Source organism: Zonotrichia albicollis, chromosome 2 (assembly GCF_047830755.1).
Source record: "Zonotrichia albicollis isolate bZonAlb1 chromosome 2, bZonAlb1.hap1, whole genome shotgun sequence".
NCBI classification, from domain to species: domain Eukaryota; kingdom Metazoa; phylum Chordata; class Aves; order Passeriformes; family Passerellidae; genus Zonotrichia; species Zonotrichia albicollis.
In genome coordinates, this window is record NC_133820.1 from 98762922 (window position 1) to 98775808 (window position 12887).

Here is a 12887-nt window from a genome sequence, read left to right on the forward strand (position 1 = left end):
CCAGCAGCTGGGTGGTGGCACAGTGCCACAGGCAAGCCCAGGTGCAAAACGGCCTTCACACAAATGAGTCTGTATTGAGACTCCTAGCTAATGTAAGACCATGTCTTGCAGATGAGTGACCATAGGAAGAATAAGTACATTTTACTATCTAAATGTGGTACAGCATTTAATATATCTCTGCCATACAGATCATTAGCAAAAAACATTTCAGGCAATGTAGTCCTTACATGGAATCCTTTGCATAAATCCTTAAAAGGTGCTGTGCTCTATATCAAGGTCCCTCAGATTTTCTTTTATGAGCCTGTGGGACTTATTTTTTCACTGACAATGTTTGTGGCCTAGTTGGGGGAAGTAGGAGATGCTTTGTGGGCAGTTTCTCTCATATTCTGTTTCCTACTTCTGGTGCATGTGTTATGTAGTTTCTTCTGCAAATGGCGCATGTGGGGTATGAGCACCATGCTCCTCTATGGGAGTGGCAGAGGAGGCCCACTGACAGACAGCTAGCTGCTAGGAGGTTCCTGGTGCTCATTTTCCTCAGCTTAGTTCTTACTCTGACTGAGAAGGGACAAGAAATGCGTGCACACAGCATTTTTTAAGAGTACCTTTTTCTAATTTTTTTAAATCAGGGAGCCATGAAATGGTAAATGAGTGCAGAATAGATAATTGTTTGGGTTTATGTAACTATCAAGTGAATTGAGCAGAAAAGAAAAAAGAACTGTATTTCTGGATCCTAGATACTGTCATAGGAACCTTGAAGACAAACATAAACAATCATGGCAGCCAGTAACATTTTCCCCATAGTGGCTGCTATAAATATGTTTGATAAAACAATAGCAGGAAAGAGTTGATCCACATTCTTGCTGCAGAAGGAAGGAAAGCCTGCTACGTCTGCTTAATGCATTAGAGACATTAGAAGAACAATTTATCTGAGCGCAAATGTGATCTCTACAAAGCATCCAAGGTCAGACAGATCTATAGCAATTTGCAGAGTAGGTGCCAGCCAGGGCTGCAGTGGTGCCCCCTGCACCAGCACTCAAGGGTGAGTGTCCCTCACAGGCAGTGTCACTGCGTGGGCACATTTATCCCACCATTCCATCCTCATTTCCTCTTTCTAGCAGGTACATCCCTCCCAGATACATAATGGAAGTACCCTGCATGTCTCCTCAGATTAAGAGTGTTCAAATTAGTTTTCCTTCCTTTCAAATAATTTCCTGGTTTTTGTCTGTCTGCATAAATATTAGGAAACAATCATGTACCAACGCTTCAGGCTGCAGCACAGGAATATGGCCAGAACAGCCAGAGATGGCACCCACCCAGACATGACCTTTTTAAGACACACATGGGGAAAAGAAAATCTCACCATCCACGTCTTACAGGAATTAGTAAATTGTCAAATAACTTCACACCACCTGGTGCTGCCAGCCCACAACTCCGGGGGCTTCAAGCTGTACTAACTAACATTACTATTGCCAATGCCATGAAAGCAAAAAGAAAAAAACAAACCCAAACCATGAAAGAGAGAGAGAGAAAAAAAACCAGATTGTTAACAATTTCTTTTGGTTGTTTGGCGCTGCCTGGTGGCCACATCGAATAATGTCGTTTTAAATGGTTTCCTTTCCCATTCCTGGGCACAGCAGCACCCCTTGCTTGAGGACCAGGAGGATTGTTCTGAGGGGCACAATATCCACCAAGGCAAAGACTTGCTCTTTGGTTATCGAAGGGGCTCTTCAGTCCACCTGTCTGTCCAGAGACATATCTGAATGTTTGGACTGGGCTTCTCACGGTCACTTTTCATAGTGGGTAACATGAAGACCGGGTTTTCAGAGGCAGAGGTACACAGGATGGGACTCATCTAGTATAACTTCAGACATCAAATTGCAGCTATTTACATTGGAGGTGGCTATCCCAGGCTCCTGTTTACATTCAGTGGGAAGATACAGGCACTTCTAGAGCCTATTTCATGTATAAGGATGACACAATCTTTGTTAGTAATGCTGACTTCTCTCTGATTAGAAAAGGCAGCTGGTAACTAACTATCCCTGTCCATGGCAGAGAGGCTGGAACTGGATAATCTCTAAAGACCCTTTCCAACTCATACCATTCTGTGGATCTGTGGTAGAACTCAAATGCAGACATTTTCACTTTGGTCAGATGAATCCCATGTGTACAGAGGAAAAGAAGGCTTCAGAGCCTCTGGATCCTGCTGATTTCAGTTGCAGATATCCCATTACTCCTTCCTTGCTTTCAAACCCTGGCATAAATGGTTAGTCATCCAACCTTCTCTAACAATCCTTAGTAGCTACATTTCAGGGGACTAAGGTTTAGCTCCTGGTAGGATATAAACCGATTATCTAATTCATTTTTGAAGATGGGAATTACATTCTTTTGAAATTATAACCCAAGGCTTATTTATGATTAAGTGAAAGCTTTTTACATTAATATTTCTTGCTACACCCCACTCAATTCTCTTCTGATTTGCCTTGCATCAACCATTTTAATTTGTACTTTCCTGGGAAAAGCAACTATTTGAAAATACAGCACTACGAACAAGGGGAGGAGGCAATTTTGGGGTGTCTTTAATCTACAGACATTGTAGCAATTTTGTGTTTGTTTACCAAACAGAGCCCAAAGACTTACTCAAGCTCATCTTCAGAATCATAACTAGTGCGTGTGTCATGAGAGGCCGCGACATCATTTGTTGACTGGCACAGCTTCAGACTGCTGCTCGCAGAAGATGACGACTCTTTCCTTTTCTTTTTGCCAAAAAACTTTTTGAAAGATTTGAACTTTGATTTTTTCTTTCCTAAGTGAGGAAACATAAAGAAGATGCAACCAGCAGCATGTGCAAATTTTTGAACAATAACATTTCTTTATATTTTTTTGCATAAGTGGATTTTTCCTGGAAAATGTAACACAGTCCACTGTTGCATTAATGTCTTTCAAGACTGTACTGATAGTATGAAATGACTGTTATTTTGGAGAATGGATTACAATGTTTATGAGACATAAGAAATAACCAATGGTGTAGAATCATTCCTAATAGAGTTTCTACTTGCCTCTTGAGGTAATTAAACTGTGAAGGAGAAATTTTGTCTGAACTGCCTGGCATATGAAAAAGAAATTATTACTTGGAAACCCAATGCCTTTGTTCAGCAAGCTAAATAGTGATGATAAGAGCAATGCTACCAAAACCAATTTAAATGTAGAAAAGGCAAACATAGGTGAATGCACAGTGTTGGGAGGCTAATGCTGTTAAAATGTTGGGTTTATAATATATCAAGAATATTTTTAATGCTGATTACATGATTCAGTGGATCACAAAGTATTAATCTAGGAATTAAGCAATAACCTTGAAAAGTAATTTTAGTCTGCTCAGTGAGGAAAGACCTAAATTAGGATCAGTTGCAGCTCTGTGAAGGAAACTATTTCAAATTAAATCAGTGTTTTCCACAAGAATTCCAACAACTTGTGCCTGGCCTGTTTAAGTTGACATGACAGTACTGCGAAGCATCCCTGTCAGCATTTCATTCCCTCCTGGATCTTGTTGGGTAAAAAAGTTAGCTTGGTCACAAGATGCTATAAAAATCTTATTTCAAGCCTCTGAAAACAGCTCTTGGAAAAAGGTGAAGAGAAAGGCAGAGAGCATTCTCTAAACAAACAAATTCACTTCTATGAGAGAGCTAAGGCATAGAAGCTCAAGAAGCCACAGCACTTTTCCTTCTCCAGGGAAGAGTGAAATTATACCTGAATTGTCTTCTCCATCTCCTTCAGCCTCTCTCATTTTAGGGTCCATTGTCCTTGAGGAACTCATGTGGCAATCACTAATGGAGGAACAAAAACTGTTGGTTGTATCAACAAAATAACAGTACTTCACTATATATGTGTACACATACATAAGGCAAGTTGCTAAAATATAAAGATATAGAATAGAATATTATGTGTATGCTTACATAATATGTCTCTATACATGTCTAAATATATGTGTGTGTATATTATATATAAATATACATAATATATAAAAATATCCCATATGGTACTCATTAGGCTATAGAGAGGTGTAAGAGATTACACAGACTATTTCCACTTTCAGAAGACAATAGTACATGACAGTTTAGTCCTCCAGCCCCTCCTGTCTCAAAACTGACTTTGGTAAATTCTTGAATGATTCTAAAAATATGTATTAGGGGAGATGGGCTTCTTAAATTTTCCCTTTCTCAGCCCATTCAGGTCCAGAGACAAAATGACATCATTTGAGCAAGTGTACAAGTAACAATAGTAGAGAACCCTGCATATTTTTCCCTTATTTATGTCCAATTTTAAATATTCTGTAGATTACAGTTTTTCTTCTTTCTAAAGAAACTTGGGGAAAGGTAGTGATTCCTTCCATTCCTTTCTTTTTGGATAGATAACAGAGGTAGGGAGAATTAGTTACAGAGAAATACAAGTAAAAATAAAAAGAGTGATTTTCTAATTTTCTTCTCTCTTCTTTGTTTTTCAGAGCAAAATATTAATTTGCTTATTAATGTTCCTAAACTAAAAAATAATTGCAAAACTGTACATGTCCAAACTCTGAAGACAATTTATTTGTAATTTAAATCGTATTTCTGGTGCCGTAGTCTGTTTGTGCTCTCTTTTCTTCATCTGGAGAGCCATAATTTCATGGTCAAGGGAGAAGAAAATCATGGATGCCATTGATGGGATAGTGAGTTAAATGCTGTACAGTCACTCTTTGGCTGGAACAGAGGCAGATGCTCAAGCCACAACCTGCATGGGAGGCTGAGTAGACTGTGGCTGTTTTGATCCACTGAAGTACCAGGAGACTTAAGGAATAAAGCTTGTGAATCCAACAAGCCAGTAAAATGGAAATGAAACCTTTATTACTCAAATCTAAAACACAAAAACACATCACCTGAGCCGTCTGCAGCCACCTGGGCAGGGCCACAGCGCAGGGCTGCAGGACAGTGAAAGCCACAGCAAAGGCACCTCTGCTGGCTGGCAGCTCCAGGGCTGCTGCACCACAGACCCACAGCTTGGGTGTGAAACATCCCCTGCCACCACACACCAAATCAGAATTAACACAAACATGAGGGTGAGCAACTTTTGGTCAAGGACACCTGCCCGAAGTATGGAGAATTAATAAGGAACTTACCCTAGAAAAAAACCAAATGGAGGAGGGTGGTGAGGCACAGGAAAGGTTGCCCAGAGAAGCTGTGGATACCCCACCCCTGGAAGAATTCAAGGTCAGGCTGGATGGGGCTTTGAGCCACCCATTCTAGTAGAAGGAGTCCCTGGCCATGGCAGGGAGGTTGGAACTAGGTGTTCTTTAAGGTCCATTTCAACACAAACAATTCTGTGATCTAGGATACCTTTATTTTTAAAGTAAATGTCCACTGGGAGGTGGCAGATAAATATGTATTGTGGGCTGTGGCATACCCAGTCAATTGTTAAACAGGGTGTCTCAGATTCCTGCTGTCACGTTGCAGTAGCAATGGCAGGAATGTGAATCACTATCTTTAAAGCTTCAGCTTCATATGCATGCCCTGTAGCATCTATAAGCTACACACATCCAGAAGTGGGATTCTACAGTCTCTGTATAAATTGTGGATGACATAACTCACATCCCCATCTGTGGTTCATCGGCATCAGCCTGCTGCATTCAGCTGCACTCAGGTGAGGGTATATTATTTTTTGTCCAAATGTTTGTATGCCATACTTCACTAGTTCTCAATAGCAAAGCCACTGAGAGATAAACTCCCACACAGTGACAATGTTTGTTGGAAACATGCATGCAAGTAGAAACATGTTCCCTCTGGCAAAATTCAATCAGATAGTATATTATACTCCTGACAAACCAGAACTATGTTCCTGTCTCAAACCTTGGCAGCCAAATTTCTAGAGAATAAAACGAATTTAAAAAAAAAGTTAGCTCCACCATATTGCATGCAAAGATTAGTGTGATTTAGTTTGTGACATCTGAGGTCACAAAAAAAGTGCTTCCTCTGGATGCTTCAAACATTGAGGGACACTACTATGTGACCAGGGGTGCAGCACAAATCTCCTCACTTAGGGGAAACAGAAGGACATTGAACCTTGAATGGGCTCTCTTCTCGCCAGTCTAGCATTTTGAAGCAAGCTCCTCACTCTCTTTCTCTCCTCATGCAGCAATTCTTTGGGCCCACCATGTTTTTGCTGTTTTCTGACATTATTTAAGAATGTGTGTCTTACCCAGAGGAAGGCAGCCCTCTGCTACTGTGACTCTTGCAGGGGTACAGGGCTGGAACCCTGGCTTGTGAGAAGGAAGGAAGTGCTTGGCCACTACCTGTGCATATGTATGTGGTCCTCATATTCCATCACCCTTGGAATCCTGGGGATTGGGTTATGTGGGGCAAACAAATTCCTAGGTTAAGGGAAGATGCAGCTCAATGTGTATCATTATTTTTTATTATTTGTTCTGGATATGACCCACCCTGGGCCAATGCTGGCCTGTTGCTGAAGTAGTTGCTCCATCCTAAAGAGCAAGATAAAACAATTCAATAAAAACTTGTGGAGTTGACCTACTGGCAAGGGAAAGTTGGGCTGCCTGGCCTCAGATTGATCCTGGTTGGGATTGTTATAATCAGAGAGAGAGAACTCCCAAAGTGTGATTAGAGCTTGTGAGGAGACAAGTAAGTTGAACTAAAGTACAGGAATGTAGACGGAGACCAGAGTAACATAAAATGAGTATAAGAAAAGATTGCAATGGGTACTGTTGAGATACGAATGAATGACTCTCCAGAATCTTAACAATATTTTATTATTATTTATTATAATAAAATATAGTAGCAAGTGTGTTTGTGGACCCAGATGCCTCTGACATCCGCAACTATTTTAAGGATCACATGTCAAAGAGAAAGGATCACGTGACAAAGAGAAAATCAGAAAGATATATTACCTGGGGGTTCTAAATTTGTCCAATATGTAAATGATCTGTTACTTGCCACCAAAACACACAAAGATTGTTTGAAATATACTGTTTTTCCATGTACTGCTTTATCCAGGGATTTCCTTGTTTAAGGATCCTCTTAATGCCCAACTCAGGCTGTAATACTACTAATAAAAAGTACTTTTAAAAAACTTTTACAGAGGAATCTGGCTTTCAGCTTATTGATTGAGCAGAAGCCTAATTGAACCCATTTATTGTGCTGGCATGTGTAATCCATTACACCAGGTCCCACCACTGCTACCATAGTCATCCCTAGACAGCTCAGTGTCACCTGGGGAAAAACCTGGCTGATTTGCTGTGGGAGGGCTGCCCAGGAGACCTGGGCTGTGTGCAGGGAGGAAGGTTGTCCAGGTGAGATAACTTTGGAGTGAGGCAGAAAGCAACCCAAGGTGTGGGTCAGAGGCACCTGAGTGCAGGAGACACCAGGCACAAACACCAATGGCCTCAACCTCCTGTGCAGGAGCCCAGAGACTCCTTTAGCCTCAGCAAGGAAATGGTTATTTTAAATTATGGTAAATAAATCCTGTAAGTTTGGGTTGGGTAAGCAGTACTGGCTTTGCAGTGGGGTGACTGTGACTTTTAATAAAAACTGCCTCTCAACTCATCATGCCATTTGGTTTTCAGTTCAAAAGACAAGTTTGCAGCCTGAACCCAGGGTTGGGCGTGACTGTCCCAGGCCAGTGGTGGCTGACACAGAGCAGGAGGTGACAGCAGCCTTTGCAGCAGTCACTATGCTGTGCAAACACACACCATGACAAGGGCAGAAAGGTGCAGCCACCCGCCCCATACTGAGGATGCAGAAAGAGTTTTGTGCCTTCTGTTACCAAAGGGAGATTTGTTTGTTTGCATCAAAGGATGAATGGACACATGCTTCCTTAACTGAGAAGGGCACAGGGTGGGGGGGAATCAGCAGGCAGCAGAGAGGACTGCAGGAACTCACAAAATGCTTCTGGGCACTGTGCTGGTGTTCAGCTTTTCAGAAAAATACTCAAAAGTCAACAGATTCATTCTTAGTGTTTGCTCAAAACCCTGGTTTCGAGCAAACACTGAAGCTGACACTTAGCCACTTACTTGAGTACTTTGCCAGGTGATGGTTTGCATTGGAGCAGTACCCCAAGAGAGTGTGAAGCAATGCTGGTCCTTGCTGAGCATCCAGCAGCTGCCAGAGATCCCTCTGTGATGCTCTGCAATCCAAGCACTGCCTGCCTTGCTGTCTCCCCAAGCCCAGCTGTAGGCAATCACATTAATTTCTACCTTAAAATTTACTGTGTTGTTTTTATTAACATGGGGGAAAGTGGGCTTCCTTTTAAATGCTTCCTTTGGTGAAAACACTGGTTTCCAACACCAGGAGATAATCCTATTTTTTGCCAAATACATAAACTCAGAGAAGCATACTATCTACATTTTCCCTTTTTCTTTCAGTATAATGTATTTTAACGGTATCTTTAGGCAGATTTTCACTCTTTCAAGCCTTTTCCTCAACATCTGCAATAAGCTTTCCAGTATTAATGTATTCATCATAGGAAAGATTTGATTAAAACATGATACTTAAGAGGAGAAACGAAAAAATCCAGAGTTTACACCTGATAATACTGTAACTGCTTGTAATTTCCCTGATGTAAACAGAGATTGCAGTTTTTGCTCTGGAGCCAAGTTTTTTCACTCTCAAAGCTTTGTTTAAGATCTACAATGGTCTACAAGCTTAAGAGCTGTGCAACGAAATACAGACAAAATCCAGCAGCTTTGAATTTGGCACCCACTGGGATGGGTGGCATTCATTGTGCACTTATGCTTGGATCTAGAGGCTTGGCTGCTGAGCTTTCTCATTTCCAGTTTCCCCAAGGATTTACTGAAGTCCATCACTTAATTAAATCATCCTGTGATCTGAAAACTCAGCAGGATTTTCATCCTATAGAAGCAACCAGCATTGCTTCTTCCTTGTTAGCAAGGGCAAGATTTACCACACCACTGGCAGTCACACCCTTTTCCTTTTTTTTTTTTCCACATTGTATGTGTGGTTCTTTTCACAGTGGAATACTAGAGATACTTGGTTTATCAATTTATTATGAGCTTTTATAAGCAAAATATAATGTCTGATGACAAACTGCTAAATATTACCTGTTTATAACAGTATTTTTGCTGTATTTCCCAGCAGAGACTTTTTTTCACTTTCCTTCCTTCCTAGGTCCTTTCTAGATAAGATGAGATACAAGAAATTTATCTTAGCCTATGCCGCTGCAGAGAATAGAGATGGAATGTAGCAGCACAGCAAGTTTTTATTTCCCTTCTTATCCATTCCAAATAACAGTACACTTAAAAGTGGGTATTCAAAAACCAACAGCAATTTACATCTTTCATTTCTCTTTTGTATAAGAATATCCCTTTTCTAGTAGAAACATGAGGAGTTAAAAAATCTGTATATGGATAAATTATTTTACATGAGACAAAGAGCTGCCCTTTTCTCAGAACATCACTATATGCACTAACATTCCCTCTGGTATTGCCCAGCTTTGAAGATTTGGGATGGGGAAAAAAAAAAGAAGATAAAGCAGGGATTCTAAGGATATAAAGAAAACCCAAATACTCAGAGATACTCCTCTAGCTGAGAGAGTAACCAACACAAAACCATCTTAGTGCCTGGAGCAAAGACCGAGGCAGCCTTTTCTCATCCTCCCCCTCTCTGAGGACTCAGACCTGAAGTGAAGGCACCATCCAGAGGCCACACAGCCTCTTCTCCTGTCACCTGGACTGCAGAAACAGGACAGGTCACAGTTTCCAGAGGGAGCAAGCCCAGAGTGCCTGCCATGGTCCTCTGCCACCCCAGGCACATCAGCAGTGCTCTCACAGCCCTGGAGGCACTCCAGCTCTCTGGCATGTGCATCAGCAAGGGCACCACCTGGACACTGCCCCAGGGTGCCCTGCCTTGGCATAGCACAGGTTCAGGAGTGTGTTGTGATCTCCTGCCTCCCACACAAAGCTTTGTCTCTGCAGCCAGGGGAGACCTTGTGCTGAAAACATTGCACAGGGTGTGGCAGAAGGAAGCGTAGGGCAGCAGGCAGGTATTCACACAGCCCAGGAAACCCTGCTGTTCAACACACCTCTGCTCAGACATCCTCCTGCTAGCAGAGATCACTGTCCCCTCCTTTCACACTCTCAAACAGCTTTCAGTGCTCCCAGGTGACAAGGCTTGAGCCTAGCCAAAACTAAATCTCTCACAGTATGTCCAATTATGAAATCATTTCCAAAGGGCAGCCATCATCTTGAGCTTTGCTTTCTAAGATAAATCACCAGCAAGTGAAGGTCTAAAAAGCATAGGGAATGCTCCCCCTCGGCTAGCAGAGCACACACATATGAGCCGAGGTATTAGGAGTGTCCACATGAGTGAGGAGCAGGTCTCTGGGAATCTCATTAGTCTGTATAAACACATCCAAAAAGCTCATAAAAAAGACAGGAGAATTTCATAACAACTGCAACACCATTTCCAAAGCCATACATTTTCCTGCTTCAGACCTCTCATTAGACTAAAGGAGTTTCACTTTTCATTTTTTATTTGGCCTCCAAATTTTAAATCAAGGCAATAAATGCCTCTGAGTGCATGCTTACATACACACAGCCATCCTAGCTGCTTTATCCAGAGTGCCAGCACCTGGTCATTCTTCCTTTCTACCATATGTCAGCAACTCCACAGTATATATTCTAGCTCTGTCCTCATCATTTGTGAATTATTAAAAATAATTTAACCAGAGAAGACATTTTCTGAGACATTTTCTGCACTGCTTGGTACTACCAAGTCTAAATAAAATATTAAAAAATAAACTTCATGCCAAATCAGGAGAAAAACCCACCCTTTCACTTTTTGTATGCAACTTTGCCTTTTGTTTTCAAAATTGGGCAGACAATCATCTCCTTCCATTTTGTTTAAATACTGTGTATCAGTAAACAAAAAGTATTGCTTTGCAAAATCTATGACTTCATGTGTTCTTTGCTGTTAGCACTTTACACTGATGTTCATGAGAACACCATCAAAATGTGGTATTTCCAAGAATGGTTGGCTGCCTAAATGATAATTTGCTATCCATTTTCATCTGTCTCTCACTGAAGCTGGTACACTTTACCCATATCTTTTCTTATCTGCATTATTGGCTAATAAAAGCCTTTGTTTCCTTGCTCGTGGCTAACATTTATCTCCAGCTAATGCAATGTTTGCAGCGTTAAAAGACAATTTGCGTATTGCACAAGCACGGTGTGTGGTGGGAGCCTCGGAGCCACTCCTGGTGCTCAAAGCAAGTCTGGCTCAAGTGTCTGCTGCCAGCATCCTCTCCTGGGCTGCACGAGCCCTAGGCCAGCATCCAGGTGACAACACACAGCCTGACCATAAGTCAATGTCCTTCTCTTTTAAAACTCTGCCAGTTCAGGATCCTCTAGCCCTCCTCCTGCTCTCTGTCATAATGAATAAAGCTAGCTGTGAGTGATTTGCCCTTTCTCTCAGAGACAACTAATAAAAGCCAGTTGTACCAGCACAAATCTCTTCCAATGCTGTTCTTTGCACCAGAATTTGCTCAGCATAGGTGGAGGTGGAAGAAAACCAAGCTGTGCCACAAGGAGCAGCAATGTGCAGCTATTGACACGCTGCTGCCCCTTTGCATCAGCCCTGGCCTTTGCAGTTCTTGCATCTATCACTCAAATTCCTGCTGCAGGCGATGTAAACATTCCTGTAATCACTGAGAAGAGACATCAAGGGCTGTCATGTAATAAAATACCTGCCTAAAGGAAGACTGGACAGGGGAGATGGGACAGAGTTTGCTGCATGGGCTTCAAGCCTGAGCCTTTGTGCAAACAGGGCAAGGCCTGCCATGAACCTCAGGTGAGGTTTTAGGGGCTACAACAGAGAGCTCTTCCCAGTCCTTGAAGGGTTTTCTGGGCATTCAGTTGTTTTCAGCCTTCCAGTGCTGTTGGGCAGTGTGTATTTTCCTTTGTCTAACCAGCCCAAATTACCCTCTGATGCATCTGCCCCTGCTATCCCAAAGGCTGTGCAGATTCTCATCAGAGCCTCATCAGCCCTTCTGCCATGCCCCTGCCAAGAGCACATTCCTTTCTCTATTACAAGCACAGTGCGTTTCCAAGAGATAGGAGGGAGAGGTAAAAACCTTCATTTTCTACCTCTTTTTTCCCCCCAAGAATTAATAGTCCTTCCCTCAGCATTTCTGAGAGGTGAGAAACTCCGTAAAATAAACTTTCCTCCCAAGCAGTTTGTGAGGAGTGAGATTTTTATTTTTAAAACAATTCATTGCTACAGAGCACACAAAAAAAGAGGTCAGAAGGCATTACTAGGACTGCCCAGTCTGGTGTCCTGGATAGAGCAGTGAATTAGCTGTTCCAGAAGGGTGAAGGGAACTTCCTTCCCTGATAGAATCCAGTACCTTGAAGGTATACACCTTCACAAAGGCCACACTTGTTCAAGGGAAAAGCCTTAGTTTGACTTGCATGCTTTCTTTAAACAAAAAAATCCCAACAAACCAAAACCAAAGCAAAGCAAACAACTATATAAAAGAATTACAGGAAGGGGGGTGGGGGGAGGAGTCTGCATGAGCAAAAGAATAAAGCAAACTCATGTGAAATGTCTTATTCCTATGCAGTAATCCTTCTTTCTTGCTTTTGGTCTTTAACTTTTTGTGATTTAATAGAGGGGCCAGGAGATTTATTCCAGCAACATGGAAAGCATGATTATAAAGAGAATTGTTGAAGTAAAAAGGCCACATTGGCTCTCCTTCTTCCTCAGCATTTAGGGATAATAAAGGCATAGCTGTTTTATACAAAGACACAAGATCTCCCCTAGCTAGCTGCCTACCAGAGATCCTCTGCTATATTTATGAGCACAAACAGCTCAGTACACTACCAGACTTTT

At 41.9% G+C, this 12887-nt stretch overlaps 1 protein-coding gene across 5 annotated transcripts in view; it reads right to left on the reverse strand.

The window, feature by feature from the left end:
- The window catches only part of CRACDL (CRACD like), a 67076-nt gene that overhangs the window by 24873 nt on the left and 29316 nt on the right, over window positions 1-12887 (reverse strand). For all 5 annotated transcript variants that reach the window (XM_005486422.4, XM_026793024.2, XM_074535785.1 and 2 more), the window contains 2 exons: window positions 3745-3821; window positions 2638-2803 (listed from right to left, as the gene is read on the reverse strand). In XM_005486422.4, the coding sequence (XP_005486479.2) occupies window positions 2638-2803; window positions 3745-3811 (233 nt within the window). In that variant the 5' untranslated portion in view covers window positions 3812-3821. The remainder of the gene's footprint in view (window positions 1-2637; window positions 2804-3744; window positions 3822-12887) is intronic.